We start from the raw sequence: 26,685 nt of genomic DNA, 5'->3' as shown, positions 1-26,685 counted from the left end.
CAGTAACTCTTAAAGGAAGGGAAATATGACCCTGTCAGAATTCCCCGAAATTATCAGCTTCTTGCAGTTTACAGTAAAGGCTAGAATATTTGAGGAGGAGGGAAAGAAATACAGGAAAACACATTTCCAAATAGTTACATGATACGGTGAATGTGTGAAGCCCTCTAAATTCACTTAAAGAAACAAATAATACAGAGAAACTTTAAACAAAGAATAGGGCACGCTTGGTCTGAATACTGGACAGACCTGACTCTGGTACTAAAGCCCAGAGTGGTATGGTCACACCAACAGAAGGCCTTGGCTGAAGTGTTTGAGACCTGTTGAACCCTGGCTTTTTGTCCATATCTCTAGTACTCCCACCTGTCTACTGAATCTCCACACCAGCTAGTAAGTTTTATTTGGATGTTGGGCTACTCTGTCCCTTACTGGGTGAGAATCTCTTTGGCCTGGTGTGACTACTCATCACACTTATCCTTCTGTTCCATTTCCTCCCTAAACTTGTGCTCTGCACCTTTCAGCATGACAGTGGCGCTCAGAAGAGTGAGTGCACTGAGCAGCTGGGCCAGAGGAGGGACCATCACTGAGGCAAGAGGAAAACTGAAGTAGGGATACAGAAAAATTTACCATCTTAGTCCAGTTAGACTAGCCGGCTAATGCCCGTCTAATGTCCCCTGATGCAGTTACAATTTGATTCCAAATTGAGGGTCTCAAGTTGGAATCACATTGCAACTGCATCAGGGGACAAACATGTATCCTCAGTACTACCATCCCTAAACTTTCAAATATCATGACCCAGGCCTCAATAAATCATGATTTAATTAAATCATGAGGTTTAACATAAATAAATATGAGATTCTTTTCACTTGCTTTCTGGTTTGGACATTTAGGGTTCACTTGGGTCAGATTGTCAAGATTTTTCTCTGCAGCCATGGGAGTTAGGAACTCTTTGAGAAAATCCTAACTTTCATTAAAATCCAATTCAGCACCAGATCCCAGAGTCAGAACACCAAATATCCTGAGACTTGTGATAAAATGGTGGGAGTTGACATTGCTGTAAAATTGTTCACTGTGTGTCCTGTATTTATGACATAGACAGACCTTAACACAGTTTGTGAAGCCAGTATAGCTGGAGCTATACTATCTTGGACCAGTGTTTAAAAACAGCTAATGTATATAGAAGTAACTTTACATATCCACTCATGAGTTTTAATACTATTTAACCCTGTTCACACTGGACAGCCAAACAGTATTAGAAAAGGATTTAGCAGTAGCTGTTTACTCTAACTCCCTTTTTGCACCACTGTAGTTAGAGCCTTAGTCATGGTCTCACTACCATAAAACACCTTTGTAACAAAAGAATACTCTGGTAATTGAAGGAGGCATGGGAGGAACAAAACAAGAAAGCATAGAATATTCTGCAGAGGTGTGACAACACAGACAGTGTGGTTGTGTTGTCCTTTTGTGCTTTTGTGCTTTCCTTTTTTATAACTAAAATAGCGGTAGTACAGGTAAAGATCAAATGTTTTACAAAAGTAAAAATATATTGAAGAATGGTGCATTCTACAATAATTATACATTTTCTAGAGTGCATGGAAAGTTAACAAAATGTTGCTTGTTAGGCTATCAACATTCCATTATCACAAGGTAGATTTTATAACTTTTCCCCCCCTAGGTTGAGTGCCATGTTTGAAGTGGACACAGATCTCCAGAAGGATGTAATATTGAAAATCACAGCCGAACTGGCCTGGCCATCCATACTCAGTTCACCACGCCATTTAAGTTTCCCACTTACCAATACCAACAGCTCATCAGTAAGTGTGTGTGTTAATAGGATCATTTTACACTGACACAGCATAGTTTGAAATAGGTCTTAATATTTGGAAAAGTTTCACTATATTCACAATTAATATGCATGTAAACGCTTGTCAAATTGTTACTTTTGTATTAGGAGGAAGAAATTCTTCTAGAAAACCCAGCAGATGTTCCTGTCTATGTTCAATTCCTTCCTTTAGCTCTGTATTCCAACCCATCATCTTTTGTAGACAAATTAATAGAGCGGTAAGTATTGTTTGGAATATTTAAACTCCTTCCTTTGATACCAAATGTGCTTCTGGCAGGGAGGTGGGGGGAATCAATGCAGTATTTATCAACAGCGGCAGTGTTGTAGAGAGAATTCAGAGCTTTAGTATAAATGGGAAATGAAAAGGTAAAGAAACTTTAGTACACTTCCATTGCCAGCCATCAGTTTGGGGCAAAGCTGGTGAGCTAAACAAATGCTTCAGATTTTCCTCTTTGGAAAGCAGAGTGGAGAAGGGAGAGACCAAGCAAAATAAGAAAAATGAGTGGCCATTTTATCTGTGTAGTCTTCATTACAGTCATCTTAATATAAATTCTATACTTTTGGTTAGTGTTGAAATCCATAAATTATTTGAAAGTGTTATAAAGGCCATATTGTCAATTATGTGAATTTCATAAATACCTGAACATCCTTTCTCACTGTAATGTAGTTTGGTAAGAAGTATACGTTTATATTTTAGGTTTAACTTGAGTAAGCCAACAAATTTCAATTTGAGGACACTAGAATTCCAGGTTTCCAGAAACTCTGTAAGTATTTCAAAACACTTTCTTCTTTTCTAATGTTTTTACATAGCCACACAAATACTGTATAATAAAAATACAGCCATAGAGTCTTCAAAGTTATTAATGCCATCTGATGTCTGTTGGATATGTTAACGGACATTGCAGAGCAGTTTTCCTGCAAGTCTAGTGTGTAATTCAAATTTAACTTTTTTCCTGTATGTTTATTCTTTTATATAATTATAGAACTTAAAGATGAAAAATATCTGTTGGCTTATTTACCCCCTTACTGATATACAAGTATTCCCTACAGTATATTCTTGGATGCTAGTTTTAAATATCCAGGTGGTGGGGCATCTGTCACTTCACTTTTCATTCAGAATTTTTTGACAGTCTAAATTTTACTTGTGATCCCCCTAAGCAGATGTTCTCCTCAAACGTATAAAAACACTTATTCTTTTCCCTCCAGTTAGTCAGTTTTTAGCTCAGCTATACCTAGTTACTTATTTCAGGGGTTCTCAACCTTTTTCTTTCTGAGGTCCCCACAACATGCTATAAAATCTCTATGGCCCACCTGTGCCACAACAACTGTTTTTCTGCATATAAAAGCCAGAGACAGCCTTAGGGAGGCACAAGCAGGGCAATCGCCCAGGACTCCACACCACAAAGGGTCTTGCAAAGCTAAGGTGCTTAGGCTTCAGCCCTGGATGGCAGGACTCAGGGCCCTGGGCTTCAGCCCGCATGCGATGGGGCTTCAGCTTTCTGCCCTGGGCCTCAGCAAGTCTAATGCCAGCCCTGCTTGGCGGGCCCCCTGAAACCTGCTTGTGGTCCCCCGGGGACCGGACTCCTGGTTGAGAACCACTGACTTACTTTACTATCGTCTCATAAGTCAGTGCTTTCTTCAGTAAGATCAAGATCAGGAAAAGGTCACTGGAGAAATTTTTAGAAATTTTAGATTTGTGTTCTCCTTTTACATTGGTAATACTTAGCCTGACTACCTCAAAGTGTGTTCTGAAGATTTAATTATTGTAGAGCACTTTGAAGATGTGAAGCACTATGTAATTGCAAAGTAGTAATATTAGCGTTAGAGATGCACATGAAACAACCCTCTGAATACCCTGTCCTCTGTGGGTTTTAGGAAACTAGGTGACTATTTTGTAGCTCAGATTGCTCGTGGTGAATAATCAAGTTGCACCGCTTTGAAGTTAATCATAGAATCATAGAATATCAGGGTTGGAAGGGACCCCAGAAGGTCATCTAGTCCAACCCCCTGCTCGAAGCAGGACCAATTCCCAGTTAAATCATCCCAGCCAGGGCTTTGTCAAGCCTGACCTTAAAAACCTCTAAGGAAGGAGATTCTACCACCTCCCTAGGTAACGCATTCCAGTGTTTCACCACCCTCTTAGTGAAAAAGTTTTTCCTAATATCCAATCTAAACCTCCCCCACTGCAACTTGAGACCATTACTCCTCGTTCTGTCATCTGCTACCATTGAGAACAGTCTAGAGCCATCCTCTTTGGAACCCCCTTTCAGGTAGTTGAAAGCAGCTATCAAATCCCCCCTCATTCTTCTCTTCTGCAGGCTAAACAATCCCAGCTCCCTCAGCCTCTCCTCATAAGTCATGTGTTCTAGACCCCTAATCATTTTTGTTGCCCTTCGCTGGACTCTCTCCAATTTATCCACATCCTTCTTGTAGTGTGGGGCCCAAAACTGGACACAGTACTCCAGATGAGGCCTCACCAATGTCGAATAGAGGGGAACGATCACGTCCCTCGATCTGCTCGCTATGCCCCTACTTATACATTCCAAAATGCCATTGGCCTTCTTGGCAACAAGGGCACACTGCTGACTCATATCCAGCTTCTCGTCCACTGTCACCCCTAGGTCCTTTTCCGCAGAACTGCTGCCTAGCCATTCGGTCCCTAGTCTGTAGCGGTGCATTGGATTCTTCCGTCCTAAGTGCAGGACCCTGCACTTATCCTTATTGAACCTCATCAGATTTCTTTTGGCCCAATCCTCCAATTTGTCTAGGTCCTTCTGTATCCTATCCCTCCCCTCCAGCGTATCTACCACTCCTCCCAGTTTAGTATCATCCGCAAATTTGCTGAGAGTGCAATCTACACCATCTTCCAGATCATTTATGAAGATATTGAACAAAACCGGCCCCAGGACCGACCCTTGGGGCACTCCACTTGACACCGGCTGCCAGCTAGACATGGAGCCATTGATCACTACCCATTGAGCCCGACAATCTAGCCAGCTTTCTACCCACCTTATAGTGCATTCATCCAGCCCATACTTCCTTAACTTGCTGACAAGAATACTGTGGGAGACCGTGTCAAAAGCTTTGCTAAAGTCAAGAAACAATACATCCACTGCTTTCCCTTCATCCACAGAACCAGTAATCTCATCATAAAAGGCGATTAGATTAGTCAGGCATGACCTTCCCTTGGTGAATCCATGCTGGCTGTTCCTGATCACTTTCCTCTCATGCAAGTGCTTCAGGATTGATTCTTTGAGGACCTGCTCCATGATTTTTCCAGGGACTGAGGTGAGGCTGACTGGCCTGTAGTTCCCAGGATCCTCCTTCTTCCCTTTTTTAAAGATTGGCACTACATTAGCCTTTTTCCAGTCATCCGGGACTTCCCCCGTTCGCCACGAGTTTTCAAAGATAATGGCCAATGGCTCTGCAGTCACAGCCGCCAATTCCTTCAGCACTCTCGGATGCAACTCGTCCGGCCCCATGGACTTGTGCACGTCCAGCTTTTCTAAATAGTCCCTAACCACCTCTATCTCCACAGAGGGCTGGCCATCTCTTCCCCATTTTGTGATGCCCAGCACAGCAGTCTGGGAGCTGACCTTGTTCGTGAAGACAGAGGCAAAAAAAGCATTGAGTACATTAGCTTTTTCCACATCCTCTGTCACTAGGTTGCCTCCCTCATTCAGTAAGGGGCCCACACTTTCCTTGGCTTTCTTCTTGTTGCCAACATACCTGAAGAAACCCTTCTTGTTACTCTTGACATCTCTTGCTAGCTGCAGCTCCAGGTGCGATTTGGCCCTCCTGATATCATTCCTACATGCCCGAGCAATATTTTTATACTCTTCCCTGGTCATATGTCCAACCTTCCACTTCTTGTAAGCTTCTTTTTTATGTTTAAGATCCGCTAGGATTTCACCATTAAGCCAAGCTGGTCGCCTGCCATATTTACTATTCTTTCGACTCATTGGGATGGTTTGTCCCTGTAACCTCAACAGGGATTCCTTGAAATACAGCCAGCTCTCCTGGACTCCTTTCCCCTTCATGTTAGTCCCCCAGGGGATCCTGGCCATCCGTTCCCTGAGGGAGTCGAAGTCTGCTTTCCTGAAGTCCAGGGTCCGTATCCTGCTGCTTACCAAGTTGGTAATAAATGCAGGATTTTTTGTGCTGTAGATCTTTTGTTTTTCTGTTAAAGGCTATGGTAGCTTAAAAATTAAAAATAACTAGTGTTGCATATCAACTGGTGGCAGAATAGCAGCTGCAACCTGTTTGTTTTTGCCTGATCAAACTCTCATTGACTTAAGACTATTTGTATTTTACCAATTACTTGAAGGGAACTTCCTGTTCATGGTGGACACTCTCATGAATAAATGTTTGTGTGTGTTTTTAAAAAAAAAAACAGAAACTTTTTTTTTCTGTTAGAGAATTAGAAGACTTTAACTAGGCTAATTAAGTATTTAAACAACTTCATCAGGAAGCACCTTTTGATATGAGAATTTTTTAGAAAATATAGTTTGTATGTTCTCACTGGAATGTATGCAAAATTCCCTATTTTTAAAAGTGGTTTTTATTTTTCATTGTCTTAAGGTTCAGCCATTGCAGAGCACTACAGGATTTGCAGAGGGTCTATCTCGACATTTGGTTCTAAACATAGTTTTAAAGCCTGGAGAGAGAAAATCTGTCAAAGTAAAATTTACTCCAGTTCTTAATAAGACTGTTTCATCATTAATTATCATCAGGTATGGTAGGTCTCTGAATTGGGTTTGAGTTAATAAGGTTCTTATTTATGTGTAGGTTACACATTTGACCACTTGTGACCAATAAGTTGTCCCATTGTTTCAAGATTAATTGTGGAATCTCCAGGATTTGGAATGATGGATTTAGTTTGTATACATTACACTATGATTTACAGTGGTCAAAGGCATTCAGTTCATATCTTCTAATATTCATGTGTTACCAATATGCTTTCTATATTAAGAAGTTTAAATTCTTTTCAAGTTCATCTATACTTCTTGTATTGAAAGTAGGGACGGGTCAAACACTATTTTCCTTAAATATTCTTGCTGTGAGAAGTCAAGAGTTTAAATAAGTGTGTTTACTGTTTGAAAGAAGCATGTAGGAGCTTTGCAGTTCTAAGTGTTAATGATAAAATTTTATAACTAAATCACAAGTTTCTTCACTAAAGTTTAGTATGCTTTGTGTTGGTTACTGCAGCCCCTAACCTGCAAATCCTTATGCATGGGAATTGTGAGTGAGATTACTCATATACATAAGACAGTTCTAGGATTGGGATGTAATGTAATATAGTTTGTGAACATGTTTGTCGGAGCAGTGGAGTGCATATTTATTTTGCTAAATGTTTCTTCTTTCCCCTATTCTCTTTATACAGAAATAATTTGACTGTAATAGATGCCATTATGGTACAAGGCCAAGGAACAACTGAAAGTCTGAGGGTTGCAGGCAAGCCTCCGGGTCCAGGAAGTTCATTACGTTTTAAGATCACTGAAACGTTATTAAAAGACTGTTCAGAAAGTGAGTATTTTATGAAGACCTATTACACTGAACAGAAAATCTCGTGACATCTGATGTACACAACTACGAATATCTGCAGTAACTAGAAAATATCACTTTTTCTTGTTTTATAATGCCTAGATTAAATGAATCTCTAAAAATATGTAAAATGTGTGAACTCATAATTGATGTACCATGAAAAATATCGTATTTCAATATACAAGCAATATTTCTGGGCAAAAATTTTTATTTTCATAGTGTCTTGGGCATTTTGTCATTGTAAACAAATTAATTAAAAAATGTAAACATACAGATGAAGGTCTGTCTAACGTTACTTTAATTTAAAGTGATGGATACTAGAGGCTATATAACCTCAATTTTTAAGAGCAGAAGAGTGAAGACAGATAAAAGTAACAGAAAACCCACTAGAATGGCCCTGGATCTCTCAGTCGGAGAATAGGTAAACCAAAGAAGCAACCAGCCCTCTGTCTTCCCGAATCCTTTAGCAACCCTCAATGCTAACAGTTTGTGTGGGGGGCAGGGAAGGGAGAGGGTATAGGAATTGGGGCTAAAGAACTAGTCAAGAAGATTTGGCCTTCAGCCTTTGCCAGAGATCTATGGTATTTCTTCATGGATGGTCAGACAAATCCTTCTCCATTGAGTGATGTGTGGAAAACTGAGTTGAAGTTGAAAACTCAGATCCTACCTCTGAACATATGCCTCACATTGGTTTTCCATATTCCTTTTAACAATGCTGACTTCAATGTCTTTGACGTCATCCGTGAGCTTTATTTTCAGGATAGAAAAGAATTTAGTGTTAGTAAGTGTAGTATTATCTGTACTCTATCTGAAATTAATGTTTACAACGTTCAGTTAAATGCTGCTAGTAGAGAAACTGTGTACAGAAGCAAAGTAGACACAGTGATGGAACAGTAACTTACACTACTACACAATTGGGGTGGGGGCTGGTTTTTTATAAGCAATATTAGTCTCAATAGCTTTCTCCAGGTTTTTTGTGAGAGAATCGAATGCTCTGGAATTGGACAAAAACCATTCTACTTGACAGCCATCTGACACTGCTTGCAGAGACCTCTGTTTTAACATCTTGTCCAAAGGTCAGCACCTAAACCATCCACCACTTCCCTGACACATGTATTTCCTAGTGTCACTGTTGGGCTTAAAGTGAGAATGGTACTAACAGAACTTCGCAAGCATTTTTTGTAGATAATGAATTTACTGCACTATACTGGCTTAACACAGTCCTAATTGCTTTGTTCTATATCTTTTTAGAAATGAAATTAAAAGAACCAAATTTCACACTGAAAAGAACATTCAAAGTGGAGAACACAGGGCAGCTTCAGATTAATGTGAAGTCCATGGAAATCAGTGGATATACATGTGAAGGATATGGATTTAAAGTTGTTAACTGTCAAGAGTTTGCACTAAGTGCTAATGCCTCTAAAGACATTGTCATATTGTAAGTACATTGTTGTTGAAGAGTGAGGCCATTTCCTCATGTAGATCATTTGAGAATAGTCTTACATTAGAAAATGTATGTTCAAAGCTTTACTCAGTAAGAAATCGGTGTTGGTTAAATCCTTTTTTTTCCCATTTAAACTTTGAGTTGCTTAATTTTCTTCTGTACAAACAAAGATTGTGAAGCTTCCTTTCCTTTCTAAAAGTGGAACAAACTGTTTGCAAGAACTCATTAAAGAGATTTCACAGCTGAGTACAGTGTTGTATTTACTGGATGGTGATGAAACAATTTGCTGTAAACTTGGAATTGTATAAACAGATGAATATTAAGACAACTTCATTCAGGATCTCGTAGAATATAGACGTAGATTAACATATCCTTTTGGTTAATTGTGGTGTGTACTGAAAAGGATCTATCTCTGTATTATGAGTGCTCCTATCATAACATACAGCATTTTAACCCTGCGGGTTTTGTGTATGCTGCACTGACTGAAATTGTAGTGGGTGTTTTAATCAAGAATTGGCTACAGAAAGGACCCTTTGCTCCAAAAATGATCTTTGGGCCCTGATTGTATTTAATGCTTCTTTTGTGTACCGATTGATTAGCCTTTACTAAAAATTCATAGAATTTAAAACAGTAAAGGAGCACTCTAAGTAGTCTGGCCTGCTGCATAACACAGGCCATAGAATTTCATCCATTAATAGCTGCATCAAGCTCAACAACTAGTGATGAGACTACAGCTTAGCTTTCTAGAAAGATATTCAGTCTTGACTTGAAGATGAAGTGACGAACTTTCCACTTTTCTTGGTAATCTGTTTCATTGCTTAATGACTGTCACTCTTAAATTTTGTATTTTTTGCATAATTTTAGTTTGATTTTTTTCTTAAAGGAAAAAAAATGGGTCCAAATTTAATTCCAGCCATTGTATCTAGTTGGCTTAATCTACTAGATAAAACTGCCCTCTGGTATTGGCTTAATTCTAGGCTTTAATCTTCCCTCTTATTGAATATGTTCTTTCTGTGTATGTACTTAAAGACTTATTTCATTGTCTCTTAAGTTACTTGAATAATATCCATAGGTACTATTTGGCGAAGGTGTATGGGAGACTAATGATCATCCCACTGATTCAGTCAGTTTCAGCAAACCTCTCCAAATTGCAGTCATTGCAGTCGCTATTATCTTTTTAAAATATGAAAAGGATGAATAATGCAAATTATTTAGAACTTAAAACTGTCATACTAGACTTAGTCTTAAAATATGGACAGTTGTAACAATCTGCATTTACTTTTTCAGGTTTACACCAGATTTCACTGCTTCCAGAGTCATTCGTGAACTGAAATTCATTACAGCAGGAGGCTCTGAATTTATATTTGTATTGAATGCATCTCTTCCATATCATATGTTAGCAACATGTGCAGAAGCCCTGCCCAGACCGAACTGGGAGCTGGCACTGTACATAATCATCTCAGGAATAATGAGGTATGAGTTGCTTGTACCTGCATAATGTACGTGGAGTTGTCTGAGTTTGAATACAAAATACAGAGGGTAGATGCTTAGATTTTAGTATAATTTAGGATACATTTTGTATACAGTGCAATTGGTAATTGATGTAAAATAATGTATTATGGTAAGATGAAGTTAAGAACAAACAGGTGCAAACTACTATGGATTTTGTGCTAACACCATGGTGTTGGGAATTCTAACTTTCTGTGAAAAACAAATGCAAAATACAGTATATATGTTTGCCCAGAACATCTTTGCTAAGATCAAATATTGTACTCCTATTAACCATGAAGATGTGTGATTGTTTATAGCTGTAACTAAACCAGACTTGAACCAAGTTATGAATTGAGGCAACGTTGTTAAACATGGCTCCTTTTGAAGGTGAGAAGTCACTCTTCCACAGCACTGCCCCTTAGGGAGATATGAAACAATGACTTAGATGAGTTCAGCAGCAAATTCCTTTTGAATAATTTAATTCTGCTGCCACCTTTATACGCGACAGACAACTTGTGATACTAATAATAGAATTTCTGAGAACCTGGAGGGCATTGTTGAGTCATATGTAAAACATTTAAAATAGAGTTAGTTAGTGAGGTTACATAGTAGCATATGAATACACCGGACAACAAAGCACAAAATCTTTCAGAAAATGTCGTTGTGTTTACCATAATAAGAGATTGTTAGCTTTTGAACTGAAAATGTATTACACTCTGTAGGCTGAACTGCACCACCTCAGATTAGTTTGTGAAGTCTGAAGAGATTATAAAACAGCGTCATACCTGTTCAGTATTTGTATGGGAGACTTCCCTCTTCACATACCCAGGATGCTACAAGAAATGGTATTGGTGTTCCAATAAGTGGCTTTTTCCTTTTAATCATTATTGAAATAGTGTCCCAGCGTAAGAGATACTGTGATGCTATAAGTTCCTGTGATATATAGTAGCGCTTCAGCCAGATACTGTGAACCTGAATAGTTGTCCTAGTAGTATTTCCTCTGCAGTCCATGGTTAAATATTCATACATCTTTCATAGTGATACTGGCTCCTAAGCTCAGTTTAGATCTGTGCAAAGGTGTTTGGGTACCCTCATTTGCAGTGTTTTGTGGGCAATGAAGAAATGGAGAGGCATTATGGAACAGTTAGTTTATGTACTTTCCCAACACTTTGCCTTTTGAGCAGAAGTCTTTATAGTTTTTCTTCCCCTAAATAGTTGCTAACTACATGCAATCTTAACTTTAGCTTAACAGTCTGTTCACTGGGTAAATAATATAGGGGTCATTGTTCTAACATTTGCTGTTCAAATTGTACAGTTTTCAGGGGATTTTGTATGTGCTTTGTAATGTTTTGTTAGTCTAAGTTACAAAACACTCAGTGTCTCAGCTTGTCTCCTGCTTATAACCACAATATAAGTACCAATACTCAGTGAAGGAAACATTCTAATGTGACTGCCTTCTAACATCATGGAAAGATCAAGGGGACAAGCTGTAGCCTTGTGTACTACATGTAAATGAACTTGGGGTTATTTGATGATAGCATAACTCATTCACTTCTTTCTTGACAAATTCCCTTGTTATAGTTAGCATCAAGCAGTGCAGCAGCCAATCAAGACAGCATGCAGCCTTTCAGATGAGACGTAATCCTTCAGGTCCTAACTACTTGTACTTTAATAACTTTCACAGAAAGTTATTAAAGGTCCCATGACACTTTTTGCTCAAGTGGCTGTGTTAGCCCTAATGTCCAGATCAAATTCCATTTTAAGTTATTGGTCTGCCTCTCTAAAGTCTCCTTGCATTTCCAGTTGAAGTGGTATTCTTCATCGCCACCTGCCCTAAGCTACTACTATTTTGTGTTGTTTTAGCACTTAACAGCCTCGTTGGGGTTCATTTGCTAGGCAGTGTACAAACATGTAGTGAGAGAGTCCCTTCCAGGGAGAGCTTACAATCTAAATAGACAAAACAAAGGATGTAGCGAGAGAGAGAGAGAGAGGTGCACACAGAGGTGAAGTAAGTTGCTCAAGATCACAGCTCAGATTAGTGGCAAAGCTGGGTGTAGAACCTGGGTCTCCTGACTTTCAGGCCAGTACCTCTTCCATTTCTTAATATATTCCTTATATTGTAGTTACAAACAGAAATGAAAATAAATTTGTTTTGCAGTTTCACTGTATTGAAACACTACTGACTGAGTATAACTAAAATATCAAGAGTAAAACTGTAAAAATAAGAATTGAATGATGGAAACACGGGAACAGAAGAAAACTCATATTTTTTTTTTACTCAAGCAACTGTGTGTTATATAAATGCACAAATGCACTTTTTTCTCTCAGTACAATTACTTGCTGCGTGTATTCAATAGTACTTTTAGTCTGCACATTAAATCTGCTGACACTATTTTAGTCCATCTAGTATACTTTAATTACTCAATGGCATTTTTACCCAAGAATTAAAATTTCTTCAGTTTTCTGTGCATCAAATCAGATTCTAACCTATGCTCCTCCCCTCGTCTCTCTCCCTCTTTTCCCCAATAACAGTGTGGTTTTGACAGGAAACAGTAGCTAAGGCCAAAATTCTGCCTTCTTAAATAGAGTATTGATGAACTTATCTGGAGATGTTTCCCTGTTTTTGATTAATCTGTTTTTCTTAACTCTTTTATTGCATCTTTGTGTAAAACTTTTCTGTGAATTGGTACTTCATTTCACACAGTGGAAATATCAAGAAGCTGTCAACAATTTGGAAGGAGAAGAAGAGACCATGCTGATTGAAACAAGTTAACTTCTGCTTCAGAAACTTATTTTTTCCATAGCTTTTTGGTTTGGGGATCATGTGTATATCTTGTTTTTCCACTTTAATTGTAACTCCCATAGTAATATGTGTACATCGAGGAGTTAAATAGGTGTGTGTGTCATGCTGGGATTTTTCTCTTTTCAGCCACATATAAAATTGCTTTTTGGGTACTGTTCACCTTTTAGCTTTTGATTTGTTGGCAAAAGATGCATTTTCTTTGCCTTGTTAGCGTTCCACCTCATCAGCCCTAAAACAATGACAAGAAAATTAATGTTTTTTTTACTTCTGTTCCCTATAGTGTACTCTTCCTCTTGGTAATTGGAACAGCCTATTTAGATGCTCAAGGAATTTGGGAGCCATTCAGGAGGCGCCTGTCCTTTGAGGCATCAAACCCTCCCTTTGATATGGGAAGGCCATTTGATCTCAGGAGAATAGTTGGAATTTCATCTGATGGAAAGTAAGTACACACATATGAATAAGGCCACTTGGAAAGGAACATTTCTCCTAGTACAGGAGACTAATCAAGGTCACCCTCCTAACAAAAGGGACTGGTAATGCAGCAATAACTTAAGAGGGCATCCAAATAGTGTTCGGAGGGTGGAGGAATACCTACTTTTTTGTGAAAATAAACATAGTAAATTACATACTACCTGTTAGAAAAACAGAAAGTGTATAATGCAACAGACTGGGGCAAAAGCGCCTCTGCTTAAGGCTCTCTGCCTAGGGCAGAGGTATTCAATAGGCAGACTGCTGGCCAAATCTGGACCTCCAGATACTTTTGAATGGACTGTGAAATCTTTTTATTTACTACTACTTGTTGTTGCAATGTGAAAAATGTTCTCTGGAGTCTGGACCTTGACTATACTTTTACAAAACATAGACTACCCCGGCCTCCTAGGGCTTTATTTGAAAAAGAAACTCCCCACACCAGTATTCCTTCTCACATGTACTATGTGTTGTTGCTGTGATTTGTTCACAAATGTAAATAAGCAAGTGAATAAGGGATATTAAGTATTACTGACTTGTCAGTTGAGCTTTAAGGGAGTTTTCATGTTACATTTCTGTGATAAATAAGCCAAGAACTGTGTAGTTCAGGATTACTAATCGATGTAATAACTCTTCTTATGTAGAGGAATATACACTTACTGTATATTTGAACACACTTGCTCTTCTTCCAGCTTGAATGCACTTGGATCGGACTCTAATCACAGTTCCTCCAGAGGAATCTATGGAGCAGGTGGTTCCTCATCACGATCCACTACAGGAAGTCATAAGCAATGCAATCCAACAGCACATCTGCACAGCAATAGAAATTCAGCTGATATTGAAAATGTCAAATCTAAAAACAACTCAAATGTTGCTAGCAGGACTTCCCTACAGACCGCTTCTATGCAGTCATCTAACAGAGGAGGTCCCCTTATCCTCGATTCAGGTGCTACAGCTCAGAATCACACAGCAGGCAGAAGATCCAGGGGGGCAAAGCAGAACCAGCAAACAAACCAGCAACATGCTCAAGTTCTCTTAGAGCAGCATTCACAACAGCCAACACCAACAGTGCCTCAGCAACAAGAGCAGCAGTCTGAAAGTTCTTTTCCACAATCACCACTTCTTAACCCTTCACACCCAGAATGTACCAGCAACACAAGGCACAGCTCAGAGGATTCAGATATCACTGGTCTGATAGAAACTATGGACAAAGAGTTTGACCATCCAGAATCCCCTTCCCCAGATGTGTTTACAGAGCAGCCCCCATCTCCAGTAACAAAAAACAAAGGTAATACAACTCTGCTTTACTTAATGATATGGGTGACACATTACGACAGCCAAGGAATGAGATTTGAACCAGTAAACGTAAAGGTTACAGTTTCATAGTGTTGTAAGCTGCTAACTTCTCTGCTGTACCAGAGCGTCATGCATGATCCTGAGTAGAGTTCATATACTTCCTTTCTGTCTCTTGATAACACTGGAATTGTCCATTCAACATTGGATATGCTTTCTTTTGCAAGTTTTATATGAAATAGGTTTTTACTGAAAACCGAAGTGTATATATTTAGAAATCTTTTTAAATTACTGTTCTTCTGGCTTCAGTCCTTTTAGCCTCCAGTTAGTTTTCGGAAAGGGGGATGGTTGCCCTAGTTTATTATGAAAACTGAAAAGTGGAGCATAGTGAATCAATATAGTATTGTCAGAATGGAATTCTTCATGCCAAGCACTTGCAGTTGTGACCGAAAATCCTTGATGTTAGGAGGTCGACAAGTTAATAAATGGTACCTGCTTGATTTTTTTTTAAATGAAGTGTGTTAATCTCTGTATGAAGCTAGGGTGCCTGTAGAGTTGTTTATATGTGCACCTTTTGATTTCTCAAATGCTCTTGAAATACATACATCATGTGTGTTGAGTTTAGACAATTTTCAAAACAAATTTTGAGATTATTAGTAGAAATTTATTCTCATACTGTAAATATTTCATTAGTGTAGCTTTTGATTACACTGATTGTCCAAAACTGTTTTCTAATTAGCCAGTTGAGTCTAACATACACATCTCTGATGGGTCAACCTACTTACAAATTTAAATCTACTATTCTTTTTGGTGGTTTGGTTTGGTTTTGGTTGTTTTTTGGGGGGTGGGGTAGCTCATTTAGGCAGTAGGGTTTACATGGAATATTGCTGATGCCTTTCATACACGCTATATAAAATTCATTAAAGATGGACGTAGATGGGGGAAGAGATCAGAGGATACGGTTAGAAACCTTAAAATGACTGTGTAATCACAACAGATAAAGCAATTTTAACTTGTAATGATTAAAAAATACAACTTAGTAACACAACACTGTTATGGACAGATGGTATTAAATATTCCTGATGGATGCAAAGTGTTGGCTGTGCTTATGAATGAGGTCCATCTAGGATTTCAGCAGTATCATGGTCTAGTGGAACTATGGAGACTATACTTTTTATTTCTTAAGACTTGGAAACAAAAGTGTTGTGTCTTTTAGCAAATGAATGGCTCGTATGACTTAACTACCATTTTCATATCTGTTTCCTGGTTGGAACAATTCTCAGTAATTTGTATGTTGGAAGATTATCTTAACATATTTAGGATGAAAATAGCTGTTCCTAAATATTGCGAGTGCCAGTTATAAAGTTTTTATTTACCCATTTTTCAAGCAGTATGCACTGTGTAATCACTTGCTAGTTTGTTGTCTAACAATTTCAGCAGAAGTCTAAATGAAGTTAGAACATTTCACGTAAGTCCTAATGAATCATTATTCATCCTAATGAATGTTCATTTTTTCTCTTGTAACTTTTTCCTAATTCTAAATACCTTCAGATAAGTCTATACTTCTATAGAAAGCATCCCTTTAGTAGCCTTGGTCGTTTCTGCTTGGGAGTGAGGCTATATTGGATGCCTTTTTTTCTCCTTTGCTTTCAGACAAGCAGTTTTATTATTTTCATCTTCCCAAACCAACAAATATATAAAAAGCCCTTCATCCTTAGAAAAGTCTACACAAATACATGATCAAACTTGTCCATTTCCGATCTCCCTCTCATACACTTTTTTAAAAAGATTTCTTTATTGAGATACTTGCTTCATCCATTAGGACTTGGATTTAAAAAAATTGGGGCCCGATTCTTCAAGCAGTTGTACATGTAACTATGCATGTACCCAAATGTTTGCATAATCAGTCTCTTATGAAATAGAATTTGTGCTATGGTATCTAGCTAAGAAGTATCACTTCTGTAAAGTCTTACAGCAGCTGTTTCTCAGTCTATAAACTAGTTCTTCAGAGATAGTACACTCTAGAAGTCTGAAGTTTGTGAACTATCAGGATCTTGTCTGATTGTTACATGAAATTGCACAAGCAAAAATACAGGAATTTATTTGTCATAAGTATAATTTTGAGAGGTATACCCAAGAGAAATTTCATCACCTAAAATTATAGAACTTCTCTGAAGGTGAAAACTTAGGAATGTTAGAACAGACACTTAAGGTTGATAGGACTAGATTCTCATTTGTTAGCACCCATGAAAACGTGTTGCTTTGGGAAATCCTGATTTATTTTTTTTAACAGTTCACTGGGTTTTTTAGTGTGAAATCTGCATTTTGACAGCAACTTTTTGAATATTTGATTTTCAAATGTTTTATGTAGGATTGATCAAATACTGTTGTATCCAGAATGTGGTGTTACTAACATGACAAAAAATCAAACTAGAGAAATTAGTCTCATTATAAAGAAACCAGACTTTTATAGGTGCCTTACAGTATGTTAGAGAGCATTATCAGAGTGAAAGTGCGTATTAAACAAATTTCCTTACTTATCCTAGAGAGAGAAAGTAGGTGAGGTAATATCTTTTATTGTACCAGCTTCTGTTGGTGAGAGACAAGCTTTCAAGCCACACAGAGGTCTTCTTCAGGTCTGGCAAAGGAACTCTCAACTTCACAGCAAAAATGCAAGGTTGAACAGATTGTTTAGCATAAGTAATTGTTACTTATATATTGTAAGGGACCATTCAAGATAGTGGCCTGTTAACACCTCTGCAGTCGTAGCACAAAAAGGGGGTGTTAGTGGATAAGCCATAAGAAGTTGGTTTAATAAAAGATATTACCTCTCTAATATCCTGGGACCGACGTGGCTATTGCATACTTACCTACCCTTCTAATAAGTTACTATAAAAATGAATGGAATTTTTAAACATTTATCTGGTGAATAGACTTTCTCAGTTTCAGATTCTTCTGCCCTAACACAATGAAGCAAACGGTACAAGGGTTATTTTTGTTAAAGTATTGTTTACATTCAACAGTTTTTCATTTCATGAAAATATTTCAAGTCATCTAAGGTTTCTTAAGTCTTAAATCAATTACTTTAAGGTTTGATAAGTGTGTGTGTCTTTACAAACCTAAATTTTGGGCCAAATTTGACCTAGCTCTTAAGGGTATGTCTACACTACGGAATAAGGTCGAATTTATAGAAGTCGGTTTTTTAGAAATCGGTTTTATAAATTCGAGTGTGTGTGTCCCCACAGTAAATGCTCTAAGTGCATTAACTCGGCGGAGCGCTTCCACAGTACCGAGGCAAGCGTCGACTTCCGGAGCGTTGCACTGTGGGTAGCTATCCCACAGTTCCCGCAGTCTCCGCTGCCCATTGGAATTCTGGGTTGAGATCCCAATGCCTGATGGGGCTAAAACATTGTCGCGGGTGGTTCTGGGTACATATCGTCAGCCTCCCGTTCCCTCCCTCCCCCCGTGAAAGCAAGGGCAGACAATCATTTCGCGCCTTTTTTCCTGAGTTACCTGTGCAGACGCCATACCATGGCAAGCATGGAGCCCGCTCAGGTAACCGTCACCCTATGTCTCCTGGGTGCTGGCAGACGCGGTACGGCATTGCTACACAGTAGCAGCAACCCCTTGCCTTGTGGCAGCAGACGGTACAGTACGACTGGTAGCCGTCATCGTCATGTCTGAGGTGCTCCTGGTCGCCTCTGTGAGGTCGATCAGGAGCGCCTGGGCAGACATGGGCACAGGGACTAAATTTGGAGTGACTTGACCAGGTCATTCTCTTTAGTCCTGCAGTCAGTCCTATTGAACCGTCTTATGGTGAGCGGGCAGGCGATACGGACTGCTAGCAGTCGTGCTGTACCATCTTCTGCCGAGCAGTCATGAGATGTGGATGGCATGCAGTCCGTCTGCTGCCAGCCAAAGATGTAAAAGATAGATGGAGTGGGTCAAAACAAGAAATAGACCAGATTTGTTTTGTACTCATTTGCTTCCCCCCCCTCCCCTGTCTAGGGGACTCATTCTTCTAGATCACACTGCAGTCAAGGTGCAGCGAGGTAAATCTAGCCATGTATCAATCAGAGGCCAGGCTAACCTTCTTGCTCCAATAAGGACAATAACTTAGGTGCACCATTTCTTATTGGAACCCTCTGTGAAGTCCTGCCTGAAATACTCCTTGATGTAAAGCCACCCCCTTTGTTGATTTTAGCTCCCTGAAGCCAACCCTGTAAGCGCCCCTCCCAGCGTCAGAGCAATGGCAAACAATCGGGCATCTGAGAGTGCTGTCCAGAGCAGTCACAATGGAGCGCTCTGATGGGGCTAAAACATTGTCGCGGGTGGTTCTGGGTACGTGTCGTCAGGCCCCCGTTCCCTCCCTCCCTCCGTGAAAGCAAGGGCAGACAATCATTTCGCGCCTTTTTTCCTGAGTTACCTGTGCAGACGCCATACCACAGCAAGCATGGAGCCCGCTCAGGTAACCATCACCCTATGTCTCCTGGGTGCTGGCAGACGCGGTACGGCTTTGCTGCACAGTAGCAGCAACCCCTTGCCTTCTGGCAGCAGACGGTGCAATACGATTGGTAGTCGTCCTCATCGTGTCCGAGGTGCTCCTGGCCGCGTCGGCTGGGAGCGCCTGGGCAGACATGGGCGCAGGGACTAAATTTGGAGTGACTTGACCAGGTCATTCTCTTTAGTCCTGCAGTCAGTCCTATTGAACCGTCTTATGGTGAGCAGGCAGGCGATACGGACTGCTAGCAGTCGTACTGTACCATCTTCTGCCAGGCAGGCAAGAGATGAGGATTGCTAGCAGTCGTATTGCACCATCTTCTGCCAGGCAGGCAAGAGATGGGGATGGCTAGCAGGCGTACTGTACCATCTTCTGCCAAGCAGCCATGAGATGTGGATGGCATGCAGTCCTTCTGCACCGTCTGCTGCCAGCCAAAGATGTAAAAGATAGATGGAGTGGGTCAAAACAAGAAATAGACCAGATTTGTTTTGTACTCATTTGCCTCCTCCCCTGTCTAGGGGACTCATTCCTCTAGGTCACACTGCAGTCACTCACAGAGAAGGTGCAGCGAGGTAAATCTAGCCATGTATCAATCAGAGGCCAGGCTAACCTCCTTGTTCCAATAACAACGATAACTTAGGTGCACCATTTCTTACTGGAACCCTCCGTGCAGTCCTGCCTGAAATACTCCTTGATGTACAGGCACCCCCTTTGTTGATTTTAGCTCCCTGAAGCCAACCCTGTAAGCCGTGTCGTCAGTCGCCCCTCCCTCCGTCAGAGCAACGGCAGACAATCGTTCCGCGCCTTTTTTCTGTGCGGACGCCATACCACGGCAAGCATGGAGCCCGCTCAGCTCACTTTGGCAATTAGGAGCACATTAACCACCACACGCATTATTCAGCAGTATATGCAGCACCAGAACATGGCAACGCGATACCGGGCGAGGAGGCGACGTCAGCGCGGTCCCGTGAGTGATCAGGACATGGACACAGATTTCTCTGAAAGCATGGGCCCTGCCAATGCATGCATCATGGTGCTAATGGGGCAGGTTCATGCTGTGGAACGCCGATTCTGGGCTCGGGAAACAAGCACAGACTGGTGGGACCGCATAGTGTTGCAGGTCTGGGACGATTCCCAGTGGCTACGAAACTTTCGCATGCGTAAGGGCACTTTCATGGAACTTTGTGACTTGCTTTCCCCTGTCCTGAAGCGCATGAATACCAAGATGAGAGCAGCCCTCACAGTTGAGAAGCGAGTGGCGATAGCCCTGTGGAAGCTTGCAACGCCAGACAGCTACCGGTCAGTTGGGAATCAATTTGGAGTGGGCAAATCTACTGTGGGGGCTGCTGTGATGCAAGTAGCCCACGCAATCAAAGATCTGCTGATATCAAGGGTAGTGACCCTGGGAAATGTGCAGGTCATAGTGGATGGCTTTGCTGCAATGGGATTCCCTAACTGTGGTGGGGCTATAGATGGAACCCATATCCCTATCTTGGCACCGGAGCACCAAGCCGCCGAGTACATAAACCGCAAGGGGTACTTTTCAATAGTGCTGCAAGCTCTGGTGGATCACAAGGGATGTTTCACCAACATCAACGTGGGATGGCCGGGAAAGGTGCATGATGCTCGCATCTTCAGGAACTCTGGTCTGTTTCAAAAGCTGCAGGAAGGGACTTTATTCCCAGACCAGAAAATAACTGTTGGGGATGTTGAAATGCCTATAGTTATCCTTGGGGACCCAGCCTACCCCTTAATGCCATGGCTCATGAAGCCGTACACAGGCAGCCTGGACAGTAGTCAGGAGCTGTTCAACTACAGGCTGAGCAAGTGCAGAATGGTGGTAGAATGTGCATTTGGACGTTTAAAGGCGCGCTGGCGCAGTTTATTGACTCGCTTAGACCTCAGCGAAACCAATATTCCCACTGTTATTACTGCTTGCTGTGTGCTCCACAATATCTGTGAGAGTAAGGGGGAGACGTTTATGGCGGGGTGGGAGGTTGAGGCAAATCGCCTGGCTGCTGGTTACGCGCAGCCAGACACCAGGGCGGTTAGAAGAGCACAGGAGGGCGCGGTACGCATCAGAGAAGCTTTGAAAAACAGTTTCATGACTGGCCAGGCTACGGTGTAAAAGTTCTGTTTGTTTCTCCTTGATGAACCCCCCCGCCCCTTGGTTCACTCTACTTCCCTGTAAGCTAACCACCCTCCCCTCCTCCCTTTAATCATTGCTTGCAGAGCCAATAAAGTCATTGCTGCTTCACAGTCATGCATTCGTTATTCATTCATCACACAAATAGGGGGATGACTACCAAGGTATCCCAGGAGGGGTGGTGGAGGAGGGAAGGAAAATGCCACACAGCACTTTAAGCACAGCACTTTAAAAGTTTACAACTTTAAAATTTATTGAATGACAGCCTTCTTTTTTTTGGGCAATCCTCTGTGGGGGAGTGGCTGGTTGGCCGGAGGCCTCCCCACCGTGTTCTTGGGCGTCTGGGTGTGGAGGCTATGGAACTTGGGGAGGAGGGCGGTTGGTTACAGAGGGGCTGCAGTGGCAGTCTGTGCTCCAGCTGCCTTTGCTGCAGCTCAACCATACACTGGAGCATACTGGTTTGGTCCTGCAGCAGCCTCAGCATTGAATCCTGCCTCCTCTCATCACGCTGCCGCCACCTTTGAGCTTCAGCCCTGTCTTCAGCCCGCCACTTACTCTCTTCAGCCCGCCACTTACTCTCTTCAGCCCTCCACCTCTCCTCCCGGTCATTTTGTGCTTTCCTGCACTCTGACATTATTTGCCTCCACGCATTCGTCTGTGCTCTGTCAGTGTGGGAGGACAGCATGAGCTCGGAGAACATTTCATCGCGAGTGCGTTTTTTTTTCTTTCTAAGCTTCACTAGCCTCTGGGAAGGAGAAGATCCTGTGATCATTGAAACACATGCAGCTGGTGGAGAAAAAAAAAGGGACAGCGGTATTTAAAAAGACACATTTTATAAAACAGTGGCTACACTCTTTCAGGGTAAACCTTGAAAGTTAACATTACATACATAGCACATGTGCTTTCGTTACAAGGTCGCATTTTGCCTCCTCCCACCGCGTGAACGGATTTTGGTTGAATGCCAGCAAACATACACTGCAATGCTTTGTTCTACAGTGATTCCCCAGTACGTGTTGCTGGCCTGGAGTGGTAAAGTGTCCTACCATGAAGGACGAAATAAGGCTGCCCTCCCCAGAAACCTTTTGCAAAGGCAGAACCGCAAATGCCAGGGCAAAGTAATCCTTTCACATGCTTGCTTTTAAACCATGTATAGCATTTTAAAAGGTACACTCACCAGAGGTCCCTTCTCCGCCTGCTGAGTCCAGGAGGCAGCCTTGGGTGGGTTCGGGGGGTACTGGCTCCAGGTCTAGGGTGAGAAACAGTTCCTGGCTGTCGGGAAAACCGGTTTCTCCGCTTGCTTGCTGTGAGCTATCTACAACCTCCTCCTCATCATCTTCTTCGTCCCCAAAACCTACTTCTGTATTGCCTCCATCTCCATTGAAGGAGTCAAACAACACGGCTGGGGTAGTGGTGGCTGAACCCCCTAAAATGGCATGCAGCTCATCATAGAAGCGGCATGTTTGGGGCTCTGACCCAGAGCGGCCGTTCGCCTCTCTGGTTTTCTGGTAGGCTTGCCTCAGCTCCTTCAGTTTCACGCGGCACTGCTTCGGGTCCCTGTTATGGCCTCTGTCCTTCATGCCCTGGGAGATTTTCAGAAAGGTTTTGGCATTTCGAAAACTGGAACGGAGTTCTGATAGCACGGATTCCTCTCCCCAAACAGCGATCAGATCCCGTACCTCCCGTTCAGTCCATGCTGGAGCTCTTTTGCGATTCTGGGACTCCATCATGGTCACCTCTGCTGATGAGCTCTGCATGGTCACCTGCAGCTTGCCACGCTGGCCAAACAGGAAATGAGATTCAAAAGTTCGCGGTTCTTTTCCTGTCTACCTGGCCAGTGCATCTGAGTTGAGAGCGCTGTCCAGAGCGGTCAGAATGGAGCACTCTGGGATAGCTCCCGGAGGCCAATACCATCGAATTGTGTCCACAGTACCCCAAATTCGAGCCGGCAACGTCGATTTAAGCGCTAATCCACTTGTCAGGGGTGGAGTAAGGAAATCGATTTTAAGAGCCCTTTAAGTCGAAATAAAGGGCTTCATTGTGTGGACGGGTGCAGGTTTAAATCGATTTAACGCTGCTAAATTCGATCTAAAGTCCTAGTGTAGACCAGGGCTAAGTTACCCATTTAACAAGGTCTCTTGTACATTAGTGAAATCTCTATTGACTTGTTACATCTGTTAAAGAAGCACGGTTATCTTGAAATCTGCTTTTAAAAAACAAAAATTCAAGGTGGTTTCATATACACCTGATCTTTAGTTCCCCTACGAACTTTTCTATTTTTTACATTAATGTTTTCCTGAACAGGAGATACTGATAATGTGAGCAAGGCTTTTAATAGTATTTAGGTGTCTAAATATGCAGTTAGCTACCTAGCTGAATTTTCAGAAGCACCTATATGGATCTTTAGGCATCAAAATACATTTAAAATGTGTCCTTTGTTAGTTTGTGCCTTCGACAAAATTTTGTGTACAGACATGAAGAAAAAATTCTCATTTTTTAGTTAATCTTAACAAGAGGCGGGGGAAATTTCCTGAGAGAAATGCAATTTTTTTTAAGTAGACTGTTTTCTTCCAACCATTGTTGGCAGCTAGAATGAACCTTGCTTGATGTGTAACTTTGTGGTTTTTTTACAACCTTCTCAATTGTGATAATAAATAGCCAGATCTAGAAGGAGGAGAAGTCAATCATTAGGTTTGCAAAAATGTTTTAATATATTTCCTGAAGGTGTCTACTAACTATTTTACAGTTTAATGCTGAAGAATATGTTAGGAGCAATAACTTCTCAGACGATATGTGGATTTAAAATGAATATATGCAGTGTTGATTTTTAACTTTTAAACCCAGAAAAATAGAAGTTTAGTTTATAGGTACAGACTGTGTGAGTACAGCTTTCCACAACGGGGCTATCTTCACAACTAAGTGTCTGCAGGGTCAGAACCTTATTTTGTGTAGTATCTTTCTTATAACTTTTGTTCCAAAAAGTTTTACACAATTAAGTATGGCAACAACCATTATGAACCAGATTCAGTTCCAACATAAGCAGACACAAATCTCAATGGAAATTACACCCATTTACAGTAGAGCTGAATTTGGTCTTCTCTCAAATAAAGTATTAAAAACAAAACAGCAGTGTGTAGACAATATGGCTTATAAGTGAATGCATTTAGTCTTAAAGCCAGCATCTGAGGAAGATCTTATTAAATGGTATTGTAGTGGATGGCTGGCAGAAATTAGTAAGGGAATAATTAGAGGTAATGTTGAGAGAAGCCTATGGATCAAGATGAGGGTGTTTAAAACCAAACAAACAAACCCACACCTGTTGCTCAAGTTGCTCAATATTTATGCTCTTTATGATGTTAACTCATTTCCCTTTCCCAAGAGTCCAAGACATACCATAGTATTTTGTCTACCAAGAGTTCTGGCAGGATTTTGGTAGATCTATAGATGATGCTCCTTTTGAACCTATCCCCCCAGTAAATTTCCCTGAGCTCAGGCACCTTCAACCTGAAATTGAGAGAAACCAAAAAAGAAATAAATATATTTAAATATAATTAGCTCCTGTTTATATATAGATTTGTTGTAGAGACTGGTGGATGATCTTAACTGTTGCAACTAACTTTATAGATAAGTCTACGGATTTTTTTAATACATTTTTCCTGTTTTATCCTGTAGTAACATCCAAAACTTTGGGGCTTAAAATGTAGGACATAAAACTAAATTTTAAGTATTAAAATAATGTAACTCAGAGAGAACGAAATATGTTGAAGACTGATTGTTTAATCTGTGTCCCCTGGCATACTTGTTAGATCCTCTCATAGAAACTTTGTAATATTTGTAAATACCCTCCATCAAATTACTGTAGTTCTCAAACACAAAAAATGAACAACTGAAGTCTGCAGAGCAGTTCCATTTCTCATTTGTCTGTTAAGGTACTAAAACTTTCATAGTGATTTCTAAAGTGATTGATGTCAAAATCAATCTTACATGGTGAAATTCTAATATTAAAAGTTAAGGAATTCAAACAGAATTCCAGTCACATTGTAGCAACGAGTCACAAAGGAGAGCTATGTATGCCTAAGTGGCCAGTCTCTATAGAAGGTGGGTAATGTTGATCGTATCTGGGGGAATAAATGTGAGAGTCTTAGTATTGGTCAGATTTCTTTAGGTTTGACATGACTTGTATAGATGAAGTGAAGTGGTATAAAGACATATCAGCAAAAGTCTGAAGTTGCACTTTTAACCACCGTATGAGAGAGAAGATGAAAATGCTCCAGTAGTCCAAATCTCCTGGAACTAAGAGCTGCAACTAGCTTGGGAGGCTTAGTGATGGATTGTTTTTCAGTGCACAAAGTGGTGCAAAAAACTCCCAGTCTTGGAGCACAGCTGCTAATAATCTGGAGTGCCCTTATCTCCTAGGGAAAGGGAAACCATTTCAGCGCAAATCTAAACCACAGAAGAAGAGGGAGGAAAAGGAGAGAAGAGGAAAGGGAAAGCCACAGGAGGATGAGCTGAAAGATTCTTTGGCAGATGATGACAGTTCTTCAACCACCACCGAAACCTCCAATCCAGACACAGAACCACTCCTAAAGGAGGTACAGAACTGTTAAAGGGAGGGAAGGGTACTCTTCTCAGATACCTAGTGGCACACCTAAGTAGAAAGCATGACTTTGCTTTTGACACACATTCATTTATAGTGGGAGCTGCTACTTATACTGTGTTCGCTGATACCAAGAATACTAATAAGCAGCCTATTTCCAAATCTCTCTGAGAAATAAAGGGATTCTTCCTTTATAGAAAAGAGAATTAGAACATGCTTGCATTGCTTTTTGTTTCACTCACAGGGGCCAAATGATGCTAGGTAATCAACTGCAGCATCTCAACCGCTGGTATATTTGTCAAATGGTCATGATAATGGTTTTGTCTCAAAACATGCATTGTGAAATCAAAATAAAACTAATTGGAGAGAATAGAAAGCCAAAATTTGGGCATGTTTTTAATGTGATGAATTTATTGTAGCTAGAAACTTGCTGTTTTGAAAGCAAAACTGGTTAAATACATGTTAAAATATTTAGGTTTGATCAGTTTTGCTTTGCAAGATGATTAGTCATTAATTTGACAGTGTAATTTTATCACCTTAGTCATAAAGCACAGAGGCTCT

The 26,685-nt window shown here is 40.8% G+C and overlaps 2 protein-coding genes across 3 annotated transcripts in view; one reads left to right on the top strand and one right to left on the bottom strand.

Annotated features, from left to right (window-relative positions):
- TMEM131 (transmembrane protein 131) overlaps positions 1 to 26,685 on the top strand; it is a 185,657-nt gene that overhangs the window by 137,530 nt on the left and 21,442 nt on the right. For both annotated transcript variants that reach the window (XM_048858428.2, XM_048858431.2), the window contains exons 23-32: positions 1,673 to 1,811; positions 1,949 to 2,058; positions 2,538 to 2,604; positions 6,422 to 6,573; positions 7,224 to 7,366; positions 8,636 to 8,822; positions 10,116 to 10,301; positions 13,403 to 13,561; positions 14,283 to 14,878; positions 25,944 to 26,119. In XM_048858428.2, coding sequence (XP_048714385.1) covers positions 1,673 to 1,811; positions 1,949 to 2,058; positions 2,538 to 2,604; positions 6,422 to 6,573; positions 7,224 to 7,366; positions 8,636 to 8,822; positions 10,116 to 10,301; positions 13,403 to 13,561; positions 14,283 to 14,878; positions 25,944 to 26,119 — 1,915 coding nt within the window. The remainder of the gene's footprint in view (positions 1 to 1,672; positions 1,812 to 1,948; positions 2,059 to 2,537; positions 2,605 to 6,421; positions 6,574 to 7,223; positions 7,367 to 8,635; positions 8,823 to 10,115; positions 10,302 to 13,402; positions 13,562 to 14,282; positions 14,879 to 25,943; positions 26,120 to 26,685) is intronic.
- Positions 16,267 to 23,285, bottom strand: LOC142070991 (uncharacterized). The gene is made up of 3 exons (XM_075125099.1): positions 22,705 to 23,285; positions 21,857 to 22,316; positions 16,267 to 16,327 (listed from the first exon to the last, which is right to left on the bottom strand). The coding sequence occupies exons 1-3, from the start codon at positions 23,282 to 23,284 to the stop codon at positions 16,267 to 16,269; spliced, it is 1,101 nt and encodes a 366-aa protein (XP_074981200.1). The 5' UTR covers position 23,285.

This window comes from Caretta caretta, chromosome 1 (genome assembly GCF_965140235.1).
Source record: "Caretta caretta isolate rCarCar2 chromosome 1, rCarCar1.hap1, whole genome shotgun sequence".
NCBI classification, from domain to species: domain Eukaryota; kingdom Metazoa; phylum Chordata; order Testudines; family Cheloniidae; genus Caretta; species Caretta caretta.
Note: the sequence above shows the minus strand (reverse complement) of the source record. Positions and strands in the feature narration are given on the sequence as shown.